The 21,188-nt window shown below is 37.5% G+C and overlaps 1 protein-coding gene across 1 annotated transcript in view; it reads right to left on the bottom strand.

The window, feature by feature from the left end:
• The window catches only part of LOC109933409 (glutamate receptor ionotropic, kainate 1), a 289,847-nt gene that overhangs the window by 43,026 nt on the left and 225,633 nt on the right, over positions 1-21,188 (bottom strand). The window contains exons 7-13 of the mRNA XM_048602822.1: positions 19,077-19,220; positions 16,921-17,028; positions 14,396-14,440; positions 13,406-13,519; positions 12,742-12,945; positions 6,077-6,300; positions 138-256 (exon numbers count right to left, since the gene is read on the bottom strand). Of these exons, the coding sequence (XP_048458779.1) occupies positions 138-256; positions 6,077-6,300; positions 12,742-12,945; positions 13,406-13,519; positions 14,396-14,440; positions 16,921-17,028; positions 19,077-19,220 (958 nt within the window). The remainder of the gene's footprint in view (positions 1-137; positions 257-6,076; positions 6,301-12,741; positions 12,946-13,405; positions 13,520-14,395; positions 14,441-16,920; positions 17,029-19,076; positions 19,221-21,188) is intronic.

Here is a 21,188-nt window from a genome sequence, read left to right as displayed (position 1 = left end):
ACTATTTATAATTATTCTTTTTATTGTCTACCAGGTTTTACAGCAAAGAGCATAGTTGCTGAGGATGGAGCTTACCACGCACAAAGGCCCCCAGCACACTGTGGGATATGTGTAAAAAAGATATGTGACCTATGTACCTTGTTGCATGAGAGCTCCAACTCCAAACCAGAAACTATTTAGCAAAGTAAAATTGTTTTCCACCACATCTGAGTCAGGATTGCAAGGGTGGGGATTGTACCATTCGTAGGGTGTAAACCTGTGGTAATCAATAGAAACAGTTGGTAAATACGACATGCATACACAGCAAACACATCAAATATAAAATAACACTTAAAAGCAGCTCAGTAAATAGTTGAGCTGAGTTGCAAATAGGTGAGATATTGTTCTTGCTTTAATAATAAACAAAGTTAGAGTTGTATGTATTGTGCAGCTGCGGTGAAATGCTTAACACCTTTTATGTTAGATTAGAAGTCAGGAAATATTCTCATCAGTTTTCTCCTCCAGATGTTTGTTCTGCTAAAGCTGCTCGAGATTGCAGTGCAACCATTAAGATAAAGGTCATCTGTAGCACTGTTTTAAGATTCAAAGTACTTGTTGGAATTGGCATTCAGAGAATACAGGATATTGTGTGGAATCATGTCTCCTGACGATGCAATAACACAATAAGGCCACAGATGATAACTAGGCTCAGAAACAATGCTAAATCCGTGCTCCTTGTGTCTGTTGCAGGCAGTATTCAAAGATTTGTGGCAATCTGCACTGCCAGAAAATGGTTTCTGTGAACAGGGTTTTGGCGTAGGTGTGTGGAAGGGTATGCAGATGGGCAGGCACAGAGTTTCCTGATTCTGGCCTGTGTGCCAGTTCCCTATCTGGAAGTCAGATTGGGCACAAAACAGCTACCTGCCTTCCAAGTGCAAGCTTGTTAACTGAATTAAGAGAGTTTAATTAACGCCACTGATGAGAGGCTGAATATTGCCAGTAGATGTTCTACAGATTTCCAGAGCCCAACGGATTATGGAGATGGCCTCCTGGACCAGGGCAAAGGCTTCAGAATCATTGAGAGATCAGCCCCCTCCACAGTGGTAGTCCTAAAGCCATGGCAATTTCTTTCTTGTCATCATTTTTGTTAGAAGTGCTGAGGGGTACTTCCCTCTCACTTACCTTACCTGCAATGGCAGGCTGAAGCACCTCCACTGCTAAAGGGGCTCCTTTTAAACCTTTCAGCCTCATAACACAGATCAGAGAGCTTGCCCTCAGCCGATTAATTGGCCAATCCTGCCAATATTGTGCCAGCCAATGGTTGGTCATACCCCAGAATTTGATCCCAAAATCAGCGTGCTGAACCCAGAAGTAAAGTCAGGCACCAAAGTTTTCCAGTATTGCAAAGGAGGAGATCTTAGTGTACGAGGTGAGGAGGAGGAGTAGAGAAAAGTAACGAGGAGGCCCTCCAGACAAACACTGTAAAGGAAAGTGGATGAAATAGTCTTGGTGATCAATATTAAGAGTCAACCCCTGAGGACCTGGTTGCAGTGATACAAAGTTCAGTGACCTTACATGAGTAGTTATGGTCAGGGAATGCATCTTTAAGATGACATACCTGAACAACTGCATCACTGGCCTCACACAGTGCACCACCTTTATATTCACCTGCCAACCATGACTCAAATCTAACTTTCACAGCTTCACCTCAGCCTCACATTTAAAGCCTCACACATACAACTCACGCGCGACTGAACTAGAGCAGCCATAATCACCAAATCCGATTACACCACACGGAGATACAATTCCTTTACTCTTGCTGGGAACAAGGTGGCTGATAATCAAAGAAGGCAACATCTAACTGGGGAGGAATTGGCTGCAAATTCTTACATCCACTGTGAATGTGTTGCTCACCATTGCTGAAGCAGCTATGATCCGTAGTGGGCTGAATCCATTGAAGACGACAGCAAGCTAATGGGGTGGCACAGCGGCTAGCACTGCCCCAGGTTCAATTCCAGCCTTGAACACTACCTCTGGAGTTTGTACTTTCTCCCTGTGTCTGCACGGGTTTCCTCCTGGTTCTGTGGTTTCCTCCCATAGGCCAAAGATGTGCAGGTTAGGTGTATTGTCCATGCTAAATTGCCCATAGTATCCAGGGATGTATAAATTAGATGGATTAGCTATGGGAAATGTAGGGTTACAGGGACAGTGTAGGGGGACGAGTCTGGGTGTGATGCTCTTCAGAGAATTGGTGTGGAAACAGTGGTGGCCTTTAAGCCACTGTGCCTCCCACAAGAAAAAGGAAGAAATAGTTATTTGCTCTCACACTTGCAGCCATTCAGCCCACCACTGTTTCCACATCAAATCTCTGAAGAACATCCCAAGGTGCAGATGCTGGAAGTGTCCATCATTTACTTCTCCCTTCCTCTCACTAAAATCTCATGTCTTTCTCTTTGTCCATGGCCAGAAGTACCAGGTAGAAGAGCTGGAAAATGAAGAATCATAGAATCCCTATAGTGTGGAAACAGATCATTTGGTCCATCGAGTCGACACTGATCCTTTGAAGAGCATCCCACCTCTCCCACCCTAGCTTTGTAGCCATTTCCCATGGCCAATCCACCTAACCTGCACTTCTTTGGGACTGTGAGAGGAAACCGGAGCAACCAGAGGAAACCTACGCAGACATGGGGACAGCGTGCAAACTCCACACAGACAGTCACCCAAGGCTGGAATCAAACCAGGTCCTTGGTGCTAAGTACTGAGCCACGGCACCTTCCAAAAGGCAAGGAAGAAACAGCTATTTGTGCTCATACTATCAGCCACCAGTTCAGATACTGATACAGATCTGGATAGATTGAGGGACTGGGCACAATCAGTCTGTAGCTGGTGACTCCACTTATGAAATAGTGGCTGACTTTGAGTGACATTGTAAATATTGTTTACTCCAGCTGAAAGGAACCAAATACATTAATGTTCGTAGCTATGAGCACATTCATAGCCAGTGGCAATGCCAAGCTTGCTGTGCTTAGGAGATTTCAGTTGTGGCTGCAGCAAGCCACAGATTTCAATAATAATGTCTGCAGTGAAGTTCTGAAGGAGAGTCACATCTGACTCAAAAAGATAACTCTGTTTCTATTCACAAATACTGCCAGACCTGGTGAGATTCTTTCAACACTGTCCGTCATTTGTGTCTGCAGTGAAGTGCAGCTATCTGACACATTGATCCTGACTGAAATGCAGGCATGAGAATCGCTTTCTGAACATCTTGGACTATGACCAACTGCTGAGACCACTCTTCTCCTTCCTTCACCATTATAATCTAACTGCTGGTCAATGTCTCCTCTGCTCATTCCCTCCTGATCAGCTGGAGACCAAGGATGGGGGTGCATCTGTGTCCGGAAACAAGTGGCTTTAAGAGAAAGCTCAAAGTTGAAATCCAGTTCTACAGTCCTGCCAAACCCCTAAACACTTGTACCACTTCAGCAGGAGTCAGATGCTGTCAATCAATGATTAATGCAGAACCATTTTGGATGCCAGATGATACCCTGTTGCACTGAGAATCTGGATACTATAGAGATTAATCTTGCAGTCTAATTGTGCAATCATCACTGATTCAAGTTTTTTTTAAAATTCTGTTGTCCAAGATAATTACAACCAAGGCTTACTCTTACCTAATACTGGGTAGTGATTACTTTTCAATTTAAATTTATCTTGAAAGATTGGATTAATCCAGAGTTTATACAATCAGAACCACTATACTTGTGATCTGGTGTTCTGGCTTTGTCTGTTTTTCAAAAAAAAATTCTGCTAACATGTAATCAAAAACCTCCTAAAATCATTGATAAGCACCATTGTCATTAGCTATAGCCGCTGAGATGTTGCTGAATAAAAGCATTCCTTTGTCTGGTTTCAACCTTCTGTCCATTGTAGAGAAGCAGATCACCACAAAAGCAAAACTCTGTAAATTAGCTCATCTGTCGAACTCACTGACAGAGAACTGGCCCATGGATCAATATCTACCAGTCATAGTGCTCAGCCCCAGCTTACTATATATATATTATATCTCTATCTATCATTGGATTTCACTGATTCCAGTGAAAGAGTAAACTATGAAATTATAATCTATTGTTATGAGGTGGACTTGACAACCAGCAGTTCATTCATGAGGAAATGACTCCAAATTGAAACCATACAAATATGTCTTTTAGCTGTGATTCTACAGAGAATGTGTTAAGTAGGGCTAGTAGGATGTTCAACTTTGGATATGGAATAGGGTCTAGTTCTGCACAATTTGAGTGACCTAGAGTTGAACCTTAATGTATTCTTAGCTCTGACTCTATAGGTACCTACTGAAAATGCAGAAAGTTGTTTTTGGCCATACAAAGTTTAAACACATTTAAATGTTCATCCCTTTCAAAGTGTGCTAATGCACTAAATATATCATTCTAATAAGATTAAGAGGCCACTTTGAAACTGCAATGGCATTTTGACAATATATATTCAAGAGTGCTTCATATGTTTTGAGAATTTATTCACAGCATCTTCATTAAGCTCAGAAAAATCCCACATGCTGTATTTGTGTATGTTATATCCTACAACTGAGACCAATGATTTTCATTTTTCACAGCCCCACATCTTGTGGTGGCTTCTGAATGGCAGTCAGGAGAAAGCTGGCCTCTTTCCCTTTGTTCTGCCTATAACACTTAAGGTCAACTGGAGTTCATTCACAAATGGTCCAAGTAAGATTGGCTAACTGAGGACAGAGCAGTAACTAGACAGCCTTTCTGTTCATTACACCACAATGCTACACCATCTAGTCTATGGGCTGAATCTTCCCAGCTCCTGAATGACTTGGGCAATGGTGATGGCAGGGAAAATATGGGGAGATCACGGAAACTGCATTTTTCATCATTAAGGAAATAGATTTTATACGAAAGCTTTAATGGCAAGCTGAGAATCTCGCTAGTGAGTGGCAATGGGCTTATATGCTTGCATCTATGTCTTATTAGTACCTAATCACACTTCCTTTATATTTCCTATTTTCCATATGCCACAGAGAAACTAGATGGTGACAGTTCTGAACATGAAAGAGGGGTGGCTCCAGCTCATCACATGCTCCTCAGGCCTCCATCTTGGAGTATTTATACTCACACAGAAGCAGAATTAGAAGAATTCATCAATATCTTCAATTGTCAACCCTTCATTAAAACTTAGCTACACACAAACACAGAAATACTTAATTGCCTGCATATCGCATTATTTTGATTGACACAAAATCAACAGGCATAAGTCATCAACTAAAAGTTTCTTTTTTCAAATAACTGACAAACACTTCTGGAGAAACAAAAAAAAACACCCTAAATGCAGTTTGCAGACTGATGATGTCATAACTAACGTGTTTTTATCTCAAAAACACAAAACCTGTATATAATTATCATCATATTAACTGCCCTACATGCTGCATCTCCGATCTCAACCGTGGATTCTGGAGTTGAGGAAAGTGAAAATATTTAATATCAGTATTTCACAGATGTAAAAAAAGGTACGTACAATCGGCAAAATCAGTTATTAACAAATCAGACTAGTTAAGCTGACAGAGAAACAAAGGGCATGCATCAATGATAACAGCATTGAAGCTCAGCTACCGCAGCAGTCAACCTCCACACTATTTCCTAGATTTGCAATAAATCTCACCAGTCCGAGTGAGTACTTAATAAAATGTGCAATGGTGTGCATTGAACATTGACACAAAACTATCCTGACTTCTAAATGTAAAGCTTGGCACAAGCATAAAACATTAAAACAAAAACTCCATTGCTATTAACTAGTAGAGAATGTATTACATTATCATCATGTACTTGCTGTAAATATCTATCTATAATAACTTGATATATTAATTAGGCTATAAATAGTAGCAAAAAGAGCCGAACACAAAACATGTTACACATTCAAGAATGTACACTGCCAGAGTGCAGAAAATTCCTTTATCAATAATATTGCAATATAGTTTGTGAAAGAAAATCAATTTTAATTATTGTAGTAATGTTTCTTGTTCTCCACTCCTTCCCTCCCACAAATCACACTTGCTCCATCTTACCTGGCGATAACAAAAAGTACACAACTGACCCCAAGGCAGGCCAGCAGCACGTACATCCAAATATCTGGGGACAACGGATTCAAGAAAGAGAAAACACCTGGGTTTGTGCCATTGGGCTTCCGGTAGAGGATGCTAATTCCCAGAGTCATGAAGGGTTTTGAGAAGTCAATAACTTTCTCCCGTACGTAGGTAATAGTGAGAGGGGCAACAGCTAAATCTGCTTTCTGCAAAGAAGAAGAAAAACCAATCAGGGCAATTCCAAATAAAAAAAGAATGGAATGAAGAAAGGAACTCATCTAGAAGCAAATTACTGCAGATGCTGGAATCTGTACTGCAAACTAAAAATGCTACAGATCACAGTGAGTAAGGCAGCATCCATGAAGAGAGAGCAAGCTAATGTTGAGTCTAGATGGCTCTGAAGAAGTCATCTAGACTTGAAATATTAGCTTGCTTTCTCTCTATCAATGCTGCCTGACCTGCTGAGATCTCAAGGAACCAATCTGTTCAACAAGTTATTTTTCGTAGTGCAATAAAAGTGCTGTATACTTCAATAAAGTTACTGCCAAGGTCAAAAAAAGTGGCTATAAATTGGTTGTGTTATTTAATATAATGTCCAGTCCCACACTGTTTGAAATATTCTGAAATTTCACTATTGTTTTGATGTTACTTCATTCATTATTGAAATTTTCTAAAAACAAAAGTAGGCAAATATTTGTGCAGTATTCATAGGTAACAGTGAGATTAGAGCAATGCACACTATCCATCCAAAGAGAAGAAGCAATCTCCTGTGTTCTTGCAAGCTGCAGCTAATGAACAATACTTGTCAGCATAATGAATCGATATGAAATGAGACAGTTATTTTTCATTTAATCACCTTTAATCATTGATTTTGCCTTCAACCAGGATGGACAGTGTATAATAAAAGATGATATAATTAATATTTTCATTGCAATGGAGTTGCAAATGAAGCTCAGTGCTGTCCTCATTAAGGTTGTAATATAATGATTTTGAGATTACAGGCAAAATATATATTATCAATTAATTGAAATTAACATAGCTGTCTGAGTCAATTTTGTTACTGGAAACCATATTTCTATTAATAATTAAAACAAAATAAGAAATTACATCTGACTTATAAAAATTGTGAATATAAATAAAGCCACCATTAAATTAACTTTGCATAATAATGCCTCATTATACATCATATGAGTGTTCTTAATCCTACATACGCTATCACATTAAACTAAAATTTAGCCTTAAAAGAAACAATCTGTCAAACAAGAACAATCTTTGTTCAGTGTTTGTGATACAAGCAGAGTACCATAGTTGTCACTGTTTAATTAGGTGCGCTATCAGGCAACAAGTAAACTTTTTTCTGTCATAACATCAGCATACCATAACAAAATCCAATGACACATGCTGTTACAAGGCCAACTTGTCATCAGAAGAGATATGACACATTTCTAACGAGACATACCGACATTAAGTAAGATCTTCATTTGATCTTGGTGCTGAATGAAATCACAAGGCATGTTGTTTTGAATAATAGATTTGAATGCAAAAGATAACAATTTGTTAAGAGTTATGTAAAAGCATTTGGTCACTTGCAAGTGAATAACTATTATTTGAATTTCAACTACCAATGCTTAAAATCTACATGCACCAAATTATTGGAAATGGATAAATGGACTTTAGTGATTTGTAATTGGGCCAGAAGACTGACTGGAAGGTCACACTATAAGACAAAAAGTAGTAAACAAACTTCTGTCCTCAGATACAACATTCTTCATATCAAATGTCCATTGCTGCTTTTCAATTATACTCTAAAAGAATAAAAAAAAACTTTTACGTGAGGTAGTTTTTAAAATAAAGTTTTTGATGCTCTGTTTGACTTACAAGCAGCAAAGTAAAATGGCACCTTTACTATTCCTATCTATCCTTCTTCTGTGCTCACAAGTATACATAAGAGGCTATTAAAAATATGGCATTTGATTGTGAAGCTGGTAGTCCTGTTGAGCTGCTTCAGTCGCTGCTTCCCAGCACCTTCTATGTACTGCAAGATTGCTGAAATTTACAAATTAGACCTAGTTACCAGACCAGACGTCAGGAGATAATAATCATGTTTATATCACAAGTTGTTCTGGTTTCTGAAATGTAGTAAAAACAAACAGATTAGCTTTACGGGCACCTGACATTACCTAATTTCTTCTGTAATTTAGCAATTTATGTACTGAGGTTAACAGTAGTGTCCATTTTTGAAGTGTGACATGAGCAAGTGGACTTAAGATTAAACTATAAATCCTGTTCATCCCTAATCAATATGGCAGCAGAGCACTTTGATTGGGATGGTCACATTTCCTGGCTCCAGTTGTGGGAGTTACTGGATTCAGAAAAACAGCACTAGGTGGCCCAATTTAACTCATCATAAATCTTACTTACTATCCAGTGCCTAACTGCTTTCTCACTTCATCGTCTTTACAATAGAACAGACTAAAAGAGATTTCTGTGTATTCAATGCAGGGTGTGAAAATTACACCTGGCAAGAGTGCTAGATGACAAAGTTTTGAGCAGTCCTTTTGTGGCTTTGGTCTTATTTAATTAAACTTTTAATTTACATTTGTGACTGTAGTACTTAGGCAACTACCTCAGAGTGCTCATTAGATTTGTTCTTAATTTAATGGTGTTTGGAAAACAATAACTGTGGCACAGTGATAAAATTCTTGAATTGTAGAATCTTGGAGAAAAATTAAACCATCAACCAGTTAGTTACAATTAGTTGGAAATGAAGAGTCAGTGACAATCCACAATCCATTATTTTGCTTAAACAGCTGCACTGAAATGAAAAACATTGCTTGTTTGGCGGCCTTTGCTATGATCTATCAATGTAACAATGTTTATTTACACAATATAAAGAGGTGTCAAATGCTTATAGTTTCTGCTACTTGTACTTGAACAGCCTTGATGAGTGACATATTTACAAAGCTCGAATCAAAGCAGTTTCTTTCATAGAAAGTTATGAATTAATGATTATTTTAAAGCTTTTCCCACACAGTCCATTGTTACTAAGTGGAGTCAAGGCCAAGATGAGATCAGCTATGATTGTATTAAATGGTATAACAGGTGTGATGGGCTGAATTGCTTTTTCCTCCTCCTAGTTTTTATGTTCTGTTCTATAGGCTTCATTGGCTCTTTGCAGTAAATTTCCTGGGTGAACAGGCAAAGAAGTGCAAAAGGTTGACATAGAATCGGAGGAACCTTGGAGGCAGGTAGAGAGGCACAGGTCAGCATGGAGGGTATGAAGGTCCAGGAGGAGTTGACTACCTTTCATGGTGAGAATTGTTGCCATCTAATTCCTCTCTGACAAGTGATAGTATAGCAAAATGCATATCAGTGAGACAAGGTTAGGTACCAATGGTACATAAATGCATGCAAAAAGGCCTCTAGCCTCTTACTGGTGAGATTCTCATCTTGCTGTTCAAAACTCTGTTGCAGAATCAGACTTTCTCTCTCAACATCGAGAATCTCATTACTGACGATTTAACCATATTATCCCAAATGACTTACTATTCCCCATGTTATTCAGGACACAAGAATATTCCACCCAATGTGATGTGTAGCCAACTGGATATAACAATATTTTTGAAGCAAATTTAATTAATAATCTCACAGTATGAAATCCTCTGGGGAAAAATGATGATAAAACAACTTAATTCCATAGTACGTTTGCAAGTGATAAACTCGGGGCCCACTGACAAACTTAAACCAAGCTAATTTCATAGGTATGACAGGATAACTGGCCCAAGGTTGGTTAAACCAAAAGGTGTGATGCTAAGTAAACCAAAAAATATTTTAAAACATAATTTGAATATATTCAACAAACTGTATTCCATTATAAACAAAAATACATCAAGAAATATATATTTGTGGCTAATGAGGAAAGGAATAGAAGATTAAAGGAAGAGATTTATAATATTCCAGAGCAAAGTAGCAATCCTAAGAATTGAAAATTAATTATAAACCACTATAAGGCAAGCACAAGGTTGATAAAAATTTAAATCATGGAATGTGAAATTAAAAATCAGATTAGAAGAGCTTTTACAAAAGAAGAATAGATGGTCTTTTGGTAGGAGGAATGAGGAAATGACAGAGACAGTAAATAAATACTTTGTGTCTGTCTTCGCTGTAGAAGTCATAAATTACATGCCATAAACACAAGGTAAGCAAGGGGCTAATGAGTATGAGAAATATAAAGTGACAGATACAACAGAGAAAATGTATTGAAGAAATTTTAGGGACTAAAGTCAATAAATCCCCAAGACCAGATGGCCTACATCCAAAGGCTATAAAATAAGTAGCAGAAGAGAGAGTGGATACCCTGGTTATAAATTTTTTGAAATTCCTTATGTTCTATAATCATCCTAGTAGAATGGAAGTTAGGAAATACAATACTGTTACTCAGGAAAGGTGAGAGAGAGAAAACGGAATTACTGGCCAATTAGCCTTACTTCAGAGATAATATGAACTGCCAATGCTGTAGTCTGACATAACACAGCGTGGAGCTGGAAGAACACAGCAGGCCAGGCAACATCAGAGGAGCAGGAAAGCTGACGTTTCGGGTTGAGACCATTATTCAGACCCTTTCTGAAGAAGGGTCCCGACTCGAAATGTCAGCTTTCCTGCTCCTCTGATGCTGCTTGGCCTGCTGTGTTCCTCTAGCCTTACTTCAGTTGTCAGGGAAATGCTGGAATCTATTTATAAATGAAGTCTTAACAACTCATTTAGAAGATCATAACATAAATCAAAGTCAACATGGTTTAAAAGAAAAAAAAAGTGTTTGACGAATTTATTAGAGTTTTGGAGATGGACCTTATTAGGTGGATACAGGAGAGCTAGTATTTTGCTTGGATTTCTGAGCTACATTCAATAAAATGCCTAATAAAAGAATATTATGCAAAATAAGGGTTTATTGAGTTCAGAGTAAAGTATAAAGTGATTGGAGGATAAGTTAATGAACAAGTAGTACTGAATCGGAATGAACAAAGCATTTTCAAGTTGGTAGCCTGTCATTTGTCAAGTGCTGCAAAAATTAGTGCTCAAGCCTCAGTTACTAACATCCACATTAATAACCTGGATGAAGAGACTAATAAAAATAATATATCCAAGCTTGCAATGATTCAAATTTAGATAAACCGTGAAGATGACTCAAACAAGCTGAAAGAGATTGTGCGTGCAAAAAGGTGTCAGGTGAAGTATATTGTGAGCAAGTGCGTGGTTATTCAACTCATTAGTAAATATTAAAATAAACTTTTTATTTTCCAAAATTAAACTGCTAAATGCTGATTTCAGAGAAATTTGCATGTACCTGTTTAGGGACCACAAAAGTCATTATGTGGGCACAAAAAACAATTAGGAAGCCAAATGGCTTTTGATGCAGAGGAAACTGAGTTGAAGAAAAGGAAGTTTTGCTCCAGTGGTGTTGAGCTTTGGTGAGACTACACCTGGAGAACTGTGCACAGGTTTCATTTTCTATGTTTAAGGAAGTATATAATTTCCTTTGAGGCAAAACAAGCAAAGGTTCACTAGATTGGTTTCTGGAATGAAAGGGTTGTTCTATGATAGGCAGTCTAACTCAGTCTATGCTGTCTGGAGTTAGAATAATGAGACATAACCTCATTGAAATATACAGAAATCTAAAGGGATTTGACAGAGTGGACAGAAGAGTTTGTTCCCTGGCTGGAAAATCTATATCAAAGGGATATAGTTTCAGCGCAAGCTGTTGAACATTTAGATAACCAGAAATTTCTTCACTCAGTTGTGAATCTTTGGAATTTTCTACTGTAAAGTGTTGTAGAGACTCCATCATTGAGTATACTTAAGGTTGAGATAGGCAGATGTTTGGTCTCCCATGGAATCAAAGAATATTGTAATCAGGCAAGAAAATGGAGTGGAGATGGAAAATCAGTGTTATGGACGAGACTAAACACTCCTCAAATATATCAAAGGGGATAGCCTAACATTCTCTTATTGAAAGACAAGTTTAAGGTGAACTGTTCCAGATGTAATTCGATTGGTTACATTACTCAGCTTTAAGCAAAACACACTTTATTGTTACTCTACAGGTAAAATACAAAAGAAGACAGAATTGGTACAAATTTTATTCTGTTAAGTTTTCCAATAGAATTATAGATTATGTAACTACAAAACAGCAATTGTTCTGATATGGTAACATCCTATAAATACACTCTTTGGAGAGGCAAATTTAGTAAAATAGATCATCGCACACACAATATTTCTCCAGTACAGGAGGAAAGACCGTCAAGAGAAAATTCTGGCAGAGAGAGCGAAAACTCAAGCTTTTTTCTGCAGCAGGGAGAGATGTGTAGCAGCTTCAAAAACCCAACAACTATTGAAAGTTAAACTGAAATCCTAAAATAGTCTAACTCCACCCATTCATGTTGCTTCTACTGTTCCAACATTCAAAACAGGCCACTTGACATCTCTGTCTCAACATCCCTTCATACAAAAAGAAAAGGACAAAATACACCTCTTAAAGCTATAGTATCGTCACATCAGCCACAATCCTATTGAATGGTAGAACAATTTGAGGGGCCTATTTCATCTACTTTTGCTCCTTTCTCATATGTTCTTATGCTTTTATCACTTACATGGTCAATGAGTTCTCCAACCATTCCATTCCATTCGCTCTTTTCATTCTGTGCCCCGTATTTTCCATCAGCCACGAGTCTAACTTCATAAGTGAAACCCAGAATGTTTGACAATTCTTTCAATAAATCAAGGCAATAACCTTCAAAACGGTCATTCCCGTACAGAGGTTTGTCAGATTTCTTGTGCATTACATAAGGATCTTCCTGTAGAATAGAACAAATCAATGAATTCTTTCAGAATATTTTCAGAGGTTAAAACCTATTAGACTTATTAACACAGGTTATTCCAATATATTACCCCTTAAAGTTATTTTTAAAGTTTGTAATCTTACTAATAAAGGAAACCAACAGGTCAACCAATTTTATATTGTATCTCTAAATCAAATTAGCTTAAGTAGTAGCTACTGATTAATATTCAGTGTTTCTGATCCACAGTCTGTAGGCTATAGTTTTATTTACCCAAAATACAGATATTCAGAACAATATCATTAATACTGGATTGCTATATTCTTCCTAAAAACGATGGTAGTTTTTAACATAATTACAATAGGCAGCAGTTGACAATAATTCTTACTAAAACTGTTTAATTGGTATGTGTGCACTGTTGTAATTTCTGTACAATAATGTAAGGCAATTTTGCTCAAAAGAAAATCAACAAACTTACCAAAATAGTGGTGACTAAAAGAGTCCGATTAGCCAAAGAGTCAGTGATATTGGTGGACTTGTCTTTCAGGCTGTCGGTCATGTTAAGTCCTGTGTTTGAATTCCAGATTCCAATCTACAACCAGGATATCAAATAATCTTCAAATAAAACTCAGTACTGAATTTCACAAGATATTTTTCACTTCAACACATGACAGTATATAAATGGATGAATTAAGACCCAAACCCACTTTTCACAAAGCGATTCTCACCAGCTTTTATCTATTTAGGCTTCAGTACAAGTTTACAGGAAATAATAAAAGGTGTAAAGTTGGCACCTCCTCCTTGCTGGTTAACATAGATCACAATAATTGCATCTGATATTCTGATGCTGCACAGCTGATTAATTCCTGTGAGATGCTCAAGTCGGAATCAATAAAATATGCTGATCAATGAATAAAAAAACTTTTACATATTGGAAAGCCAATAATTGATGGATAGGTGGGCAACATAGCTAAATATCCTTCTTTTGTGTGTTACTCTCACATTGCATCAATTACTTCAGTGGCAGTTGATTTTTCAGAATTCTTCCAAAGGAAAGCTGCAGTTATATAACATTGCTTTTGTGCAGCAAGGTAGAGATCTGTAAATGTGTATTCAAAGATGGGCGTAGAGAACTGATTGCTGCTGTTCTTTCTAAAAACTTTGTTGGCATAAAGACGAAAAAGTGGTGAAACACTTTGGAGATAAAGCGGGCAGCCAGAACAAAATAATAGAAGTAGGCTTGACAAACATTTCTCAGTGAATTATTTTTAAAGTGGAATGACATATTCCATCATTCAGGATAACCTGGGAATTGCTGTATCTCTCTGAGCCATGATTAAATAGTGTACACTGCAGAAGAGCTTATTTCAAAATTTGGAAACAAAACATTTCACTAAATGCAAAACACTAGAACTAAACTAAACACAAAAAAATTATACAAATTACACAAACAGAAATCCAAACAAACCTTCTGCCATACTTTACTGTAGGGATAACGAGTGCCACGAGAAGGCTTGTAAGAAATAAAGGAGCTTGTTAAAGCGAAATTATTTTACAATTGTTTTAGAACAGAAAGGAGAAATCAAAGAAATGATGGCCAATTGTTGTGCCAATTTATTACTTTTCAATGTGTTCTGTGAATGTCAAAGGTGTTCTTACACTGGTCAGTAAGGATAGGTACATTTTGTGCTCAGTGGTGATCTTGACATTGAAGAATGTGCAGCTGAGAAGCCAAGCAAACTTTTTTTGGGAACATTAAATTTCTCAATGTGCAATTGGTGTAGAATTATTAAATTGGACTTCCGCATGTCAAGGTGCAATGATGCCATCAGTTGTCTAAGTAGCCAATCATATTAAAGAATTCTCAGATTCAGCCAACCTGGAAATGAAAACCATTCATAATCAAGTCAATTTATGAAGATTTTACAGAAATCAAACTAAGAACTGGGACATGCACATAATAAAATAAAACAAAATAAAATTATAAAGGCTGAAAATAAAGCAAATTTTAATATAAATTATTTCCCCCCTCAGTCTAGCATATAAAATTTAGTAGCTAATCATTATGGGAACATTTAACAAAATTCCATAAACAAAATTCTGGATGGAATTGGCAGTTTTGTAAAAGTTATTACTCAGGTAGATGTTAAAAACCCAGTTACACTACGTTGAATAAGGCTTAAGATAGGAGAGTGGAATGGAAGAGGTTCTCATTCAACTAATAAATTCTGACTGCCCTTGGGAGGTTCACAGCCCAGCCTGCAGCAGATTGGTGGGCAGCACAACTTTAAGATCCCCCCCACTAATCTATTTTTGTGTCAAATTCTGTAGTTATGGCTAGAATCAGAGCAGTAATGATGGTAACCACAACCACTGAGGTCAAGGGATTATTTGACCAGGAGCTAGTATAGGTCAATCAACACAAGAGTGCTCAATGCATGTTAGGAAACAAGCAGCAGTAAGGGAACAGGAGGGTATGGAGGATGAAACACAGGAGACTACCAAGAAAGCATTGCAATTGTCAAGTCCAGAGGTAACAAGCATTGGTTGATGCTCTCAGTAGCAGATGTGTTCAAAGCAGGAACAGGGATGACCTCAATTCCAGAGATAGTCTTGATGATGGAGAACACAGGGGCCATAAGTTTCCCTCCAGGTCAAACACAGTGTCAAGGTTGTGAATAGTACTTCATTTGAAATATTGTGCACAGACCTGCAAAAACAGTTACATAAATTCCACTTACTTTTGGCTATTTGTTACTGTGTACCCTCTAACCTTGATCCTTTGATGGACTCAGACTGTTATTGCATGTTAATAAATACAAATCCACAAATAGAAGCTCCTGGCTACAGGACAGTCTGCCCTATCACCACTTCTCCCACAAACTTTCAACTTGGATAAAGATGACAGCCAGAGATGTTACTTGAAAAAAAAAAGCCACACGAAGGTGATTACTTTAATGTTTGCTGGTCAGGCAAATGCTTAGCAAATTTTGATGCCAGAAGAATGCTTAACCAAGCAACTATCTGAGATAGCAAGAATCCTTAGAATTTCTGATAAAATATCATACAATGTTAAATGTTAACTCCAAAGATACTACCAGAACTGCTGATAGATATAAAACAGAAAATTCTGAAAGCAAATCAGGGGTACTCCTATAGTTTGAATATAAACTAAAAAATTGTATTTCACAGTTATTAGCACTGTAAACTTTCATTGTTCTACAGGAAATATTAGACTTTTCAGCTTACCAGATTATTATGGTTGCGGATTGGTAAATTAGCAATCCTGAACTTTAGCCACATGTACCATTGAAAAAAATACTATCATAAACAAGAATACTTCATTTATGTCACAGGGACAGTGATTAAATAGGGCTACTTTGAACATAGAATGCAATCTATAAACAGGAAGATTTGCAGTTATTTAGTTACATGTATTTCACTGGACATGAAACATAAATGCAGTGGGGACTTTATATACAGTATGAATCCACAAGAATGATCAAGCAATTTTTTTAGGTGACGCGTATCATGAGTTCATATTGGCCCGGACATTGAGGGAACACTGTGGTTTGACTGCTTTCAGTGCATATTAGCATCCACCTGAACTGCTGGAAGAGACAAGCATGTTTATCTGATGGACACCTTTGAAAATGTAGTCTTCTCTCTGTTTGCCAGATAGTGTCACTCTAGATAATGTACACAAGAAATAAATTGAACCTTGAACTCACAATATGCTGTCTGAGAAATGGGAGTGTTATTAAATCAAATCAAACTAACCCATGCACACACATATACATGGTGAATGATTAAAAAAAGGACTTTGGTTTCTTACATCACAATCCTCCCTAGACAAAGACATTCAAATAGAAAAGTAAGAATTGCTTCAAGGTTATTAAGCATATGGTATTGATCACAATGTTTTTAACGCACCTAGTGTTACTACCAAACAAATAAAAATCCTTGCATTACTAAGGGAAACACTGCATTTACCTGTTCAAGGCCTTCCTCCTTCAGACTTATAATGTCCAAATTGAAATCTTTCCGTAGACCATCAGTTTTATTGAAGGTAATACGTCCTGTCAGGCCATCCCACTGTGTCTAAGGGGCAATATTACAAAAGTACATTCAATTTCACTTTGTTTGTCACCATATTGAAGAACGGGGATAAACAATCATTCATATGCATTGTTTGTACAAATTATAAGTCCCCAAATAAGTATCAGCTTACACTGTAATGGTACAGAGGGATACATTTTGAAACTTAGCATCAATGTCTGAGCTATGAGCATGATGAATGTAAGTGCAAATTCGTAACTAGAGCCTTGGGGTCAGCTCATTCAATTTGCACCTGGCTCAATATTCAGACATCAATATTTAGCTGAGACAAAAAAAATCATAAAAGAAATTACTTGGAATGTTCTATGCAGACATTATCATCATTCTCTTTATTCTGGAATGTATGTTTGCATGATGGGTTTTTCATTCTTATTAACCTTTTTTGCCATAAGAAAGCGCTTGGGCTGCTTCCATCTCAAATGGTATAGAAATAAATGTGTTGGAAATAGATTGCATTGGCACCCATGTACCTTACTTTAATAGGCATCAACCCCTTCAGCTCAAAATTAGGTAGAGAATTGAACAGAATACATTCCCTGTGATAATAACTTGCGCTCAAGGTTTGAATGCCAGTCACATAAAAGCTCAGCACGAAATGTCCACAGCACCACCAACAACTCAAATAATTTAGGCCATTGCTGAAAAACAAATTACTCTTTAATGTGGGATACATACTGAATAACTTGTTACATTTTTAGCATGAAAATTTTTCCTTCAGATTTTGCAATACTACCAGTCGAGAATCAATTGTAAACTTAGCCAAAGAAAAATAAAAACAAAACACAATGAGACATCAAGTCCAGATTAAATCCAGCAATTTGTTGCCGAAAATGTTTTTTATAAATGCTGTAATCTCTAAATAATTACAACAGAACATAGTGCCAAATATTTGGTAAATTGCAAGTGTATAATCTAAGGTATTCTGTAGTCTATAACACTACACCCGAGCTATATTTGAAAATATATTTTTACAAAATTGCATCAGATCTCCTATTATGATTCTTCCTGGATACCTGGGATTCTCTGTTAGTTCACCTATTGCTGTAATACAGTAAATTAGCTGAACAATTTTATCAAATGACTCACAGAAGTCAATATCTCCACTAGGTCTCAGTTAGCTTGGAGCAAAATACACTGAATCACCCAGAATTTGGTAGCCTATGGGCCGTGTGTTGGAATTGGGGTGGAGATGGGGCAGATGCAGGAACAGAGCTACAGGCCTGAGAGGTCTACAGCTATTCTCTTGGCTTCTCATCGGAGCCTTCTACCAGTTTCTAGAACTACCAGAAGGTTCTGAGCCTGGAGGATAGTGCTGCTAGACAAAGGGAACTGACTTTGACAATCCTTCAGATCCCAAGTCTACGTAAGGAATAGTGGAGTTCTCACAGCCAACCTTTATTTGAAAGATTGCATTTGGGTGCCCTCAGGGGAAAAGACAAAAAGGCATCGAATTAAATTTCCAACACGTTTTGTGCAATCCTTCCTGGACAGAGAAGTTTTACTCATAAAAGTCGTTGGATAGTGTAGCGATGTGGTAGACCTAATCCAAAACCTCTCAAACCTTGCCTCTTCTTTCCTACACCTCAAATGCAATGAAGAGGAAAACCCATTGCAATATTGGTATTATTTACTTATCAATATACAAAACTTACTCATTCGTTAAAATCTCTCCTTATTTACATTGGAATGTATTTATTCATTTGTATGCTTTTCCAAGACAGGTTTGCTTAAGAGACAAGCGAAAGTCAGTGGAAATTAAAACTGACAGCGATGCATAACCAGTGGTACTCTGGCATGTTGCCAAACCACAACAGTAGCCATTCATTAGTACTTTGTTTCAAATAGAGGGGTAAGTTAATAAGCTGGAGATGTGCTTTTTTTTCCTGTGCAAGTATTACTAGATTCACTGGTGTGAAACCTGAAGCTGTCCCACTCTTACTGATCCTCCAACTGTTCAAACAAATGCATTGAGGTGGGAAATAAATCTCCACTGAGAAAAATAAATCACTGAAGATAAACAGTTTACTTGCCTCTTTGATGAGGTTCATGAACCTGGATCCAAAGCGCCAGGGCTTGTGCCTATGACACTGTAAAGAGCTGACTGTCATTTGAAATGCCTTCCGAAAAGCTAGAGATACGACGTACACTGCATCGTACATCAGGGCTGCATCTGTCTGCCAGAAAATATTGAACCAACATTTCAATAGCAGGTATGAATTAAAGAGTCAATGTTGGACGGAGATTATTAAACACTGTTCCTACCATTCTGTCCTCTTTCATTGAATAAAAGGAACATTTGAAAATATATGTACAATGAGAAATGTATTCTTAATGTGAAATAGTATCCATATCACCATCCCACAGTTTAAAGCATTTACATTATATTTATAACATTTCATTAGACATATCAAGCATTCAAGCTACAATATGAAAAATGATTTAGTGATTATTGGAGGATATGCAATGGGGACTAATGATAATGTAGGAATTAGTGGAAAACTCTCCATTCGTTGGAGTCATTTTAAACACTGAGCATGATGTTGTGGTTATCGGAGACTAATCAGCTTAGTACCAGCACATCAATGCAGAAGCTCCTTGGAATTGTGTCTTAGGCTCAACTAAATTTAGCAGCTTCAGTGACCGTACTGTTCATTATATAATCGAAAGGTATTTGCTGATGATTGCAAAATACTATGTACCATTTGCAACTCTCCAGACTGTGAAGCAGTCTATGCTCAGACATAGCAAGACTTGGATAACATTCAGACTTGGGTTGAGAAGCGGCAAGTAATATTCATGCCAAGTGTCAGGCAATGACTATCTCTAAAAACAGAAAATGTAACCCTCTTCTCTTGATATTTATAGTTTTACAATTACTGAATTCCTAATCATCAACCATTGGTTACAATAGATTAGAAACTTACCTAAACCCGACATTTAATATTGTGGCTTCAAGAGAAGAACAGAAGCTGGGAATTCTATGGCAAATAACTCACCTCCTGACTTCCTTTAACATGACACCATCAAACCACAAGTCAGTAGTGCGATGGAATGATCTTCTTTTACCTGGACTAATAAGTCTCCAACAGTATTCAAGAAACTTGACACCATCCAGCGCATAGCAGCTGATTTAATCAGCACCTTAAACATCCATTCCCTTCACTACGTTTGCACAGAGGCAGCAGTGCGCATCATCTACAAGAAGCATTGCAACACTCACCAAACTGTCCTTCACAGCACATTCCAAACAAGACATCTCTACCGCACAGAATGTCCAGAATATCAGATGCATGGGAACATTACCATCTTTACATTTCACTCCAAACCACATGCCATTTTGATATGGAACTATTGCTACATATATGAACTTCAGTGGGTCAAGAAGGCTGTTCACCAGCATCTTCCCAAGGACAATTAAAAATGTGCAATAAATGCCAGTAATACTCACATTCCATGGAAGAATTAAAGAAAGGATTCTCAGTTATCCTGCAATTAACAAATAAAATCAAACATATTGCTTTGGTGCAGATTTTCCACATGTTACTGAGTTGCAGCAGCTCTTTCACAAGTATTCACACACACAGCTGGCTATAATTTATTGTTTCATATGTGCAAACTCTCTTTTTTGAACATTAAAGGTTTCACATTCATTGATGCCACTAATGCTAATGAAGAGGAACACAGTATTTTCACATTTCTAGAATCTCCTATCAGGATGAGCCATTAGTAAGTCAGGAGAGGATAGTCAAGATGCAGAGTAAAATTTCCTCAACTCTTCCTTGATGATGTTAATAAATATGTAAAAGAATGCTCCCTAATGCATTGGTGTGAGATTTCCTCACTTTCAGCTCCATTTGGTCTTTTGTCAAGAAATCTATGGTCCAGTACTGAAGAGCCAAATGTAGAGCTCAGTTTGCTCGACTGCAGACATCACCACCCTGTCTATCTGTGACTTCACTTTCAATGAACTATGATCCTGCACCCCAAGGTCTCTTTGTTTGGCAACACTCCCCAGGACCCAATCATTTAAGTGTGTAAGCCCTGCCCTGGTTTGCTTTACCAAAATGCAACACCTCATATTTATCCAAATTAAACTCCATCTGCCACTCCTCGGCCCATCTGGTAAAGATCCTGACATACTC

This window comes from Rhincodon typus, chromosome 11 (assembly GCF_021869965.1).
Source record: "Rhincodon typus isolate 14 chromosome 11, sRhiTyp1.1, whole genome shotgun sequence".
In the NCBI taxonomy this organism is placed as follows: domain Eukaryota; kingdom Metazoa; phylum Chordata; class Chondrichthyes; order Orectolobiformes; family Rhincodontidae; genus Rhincodon; species Rhincodon typus.
This window is presented reverse-complemented; position numbering and strand designations above follow the sequence as displayed.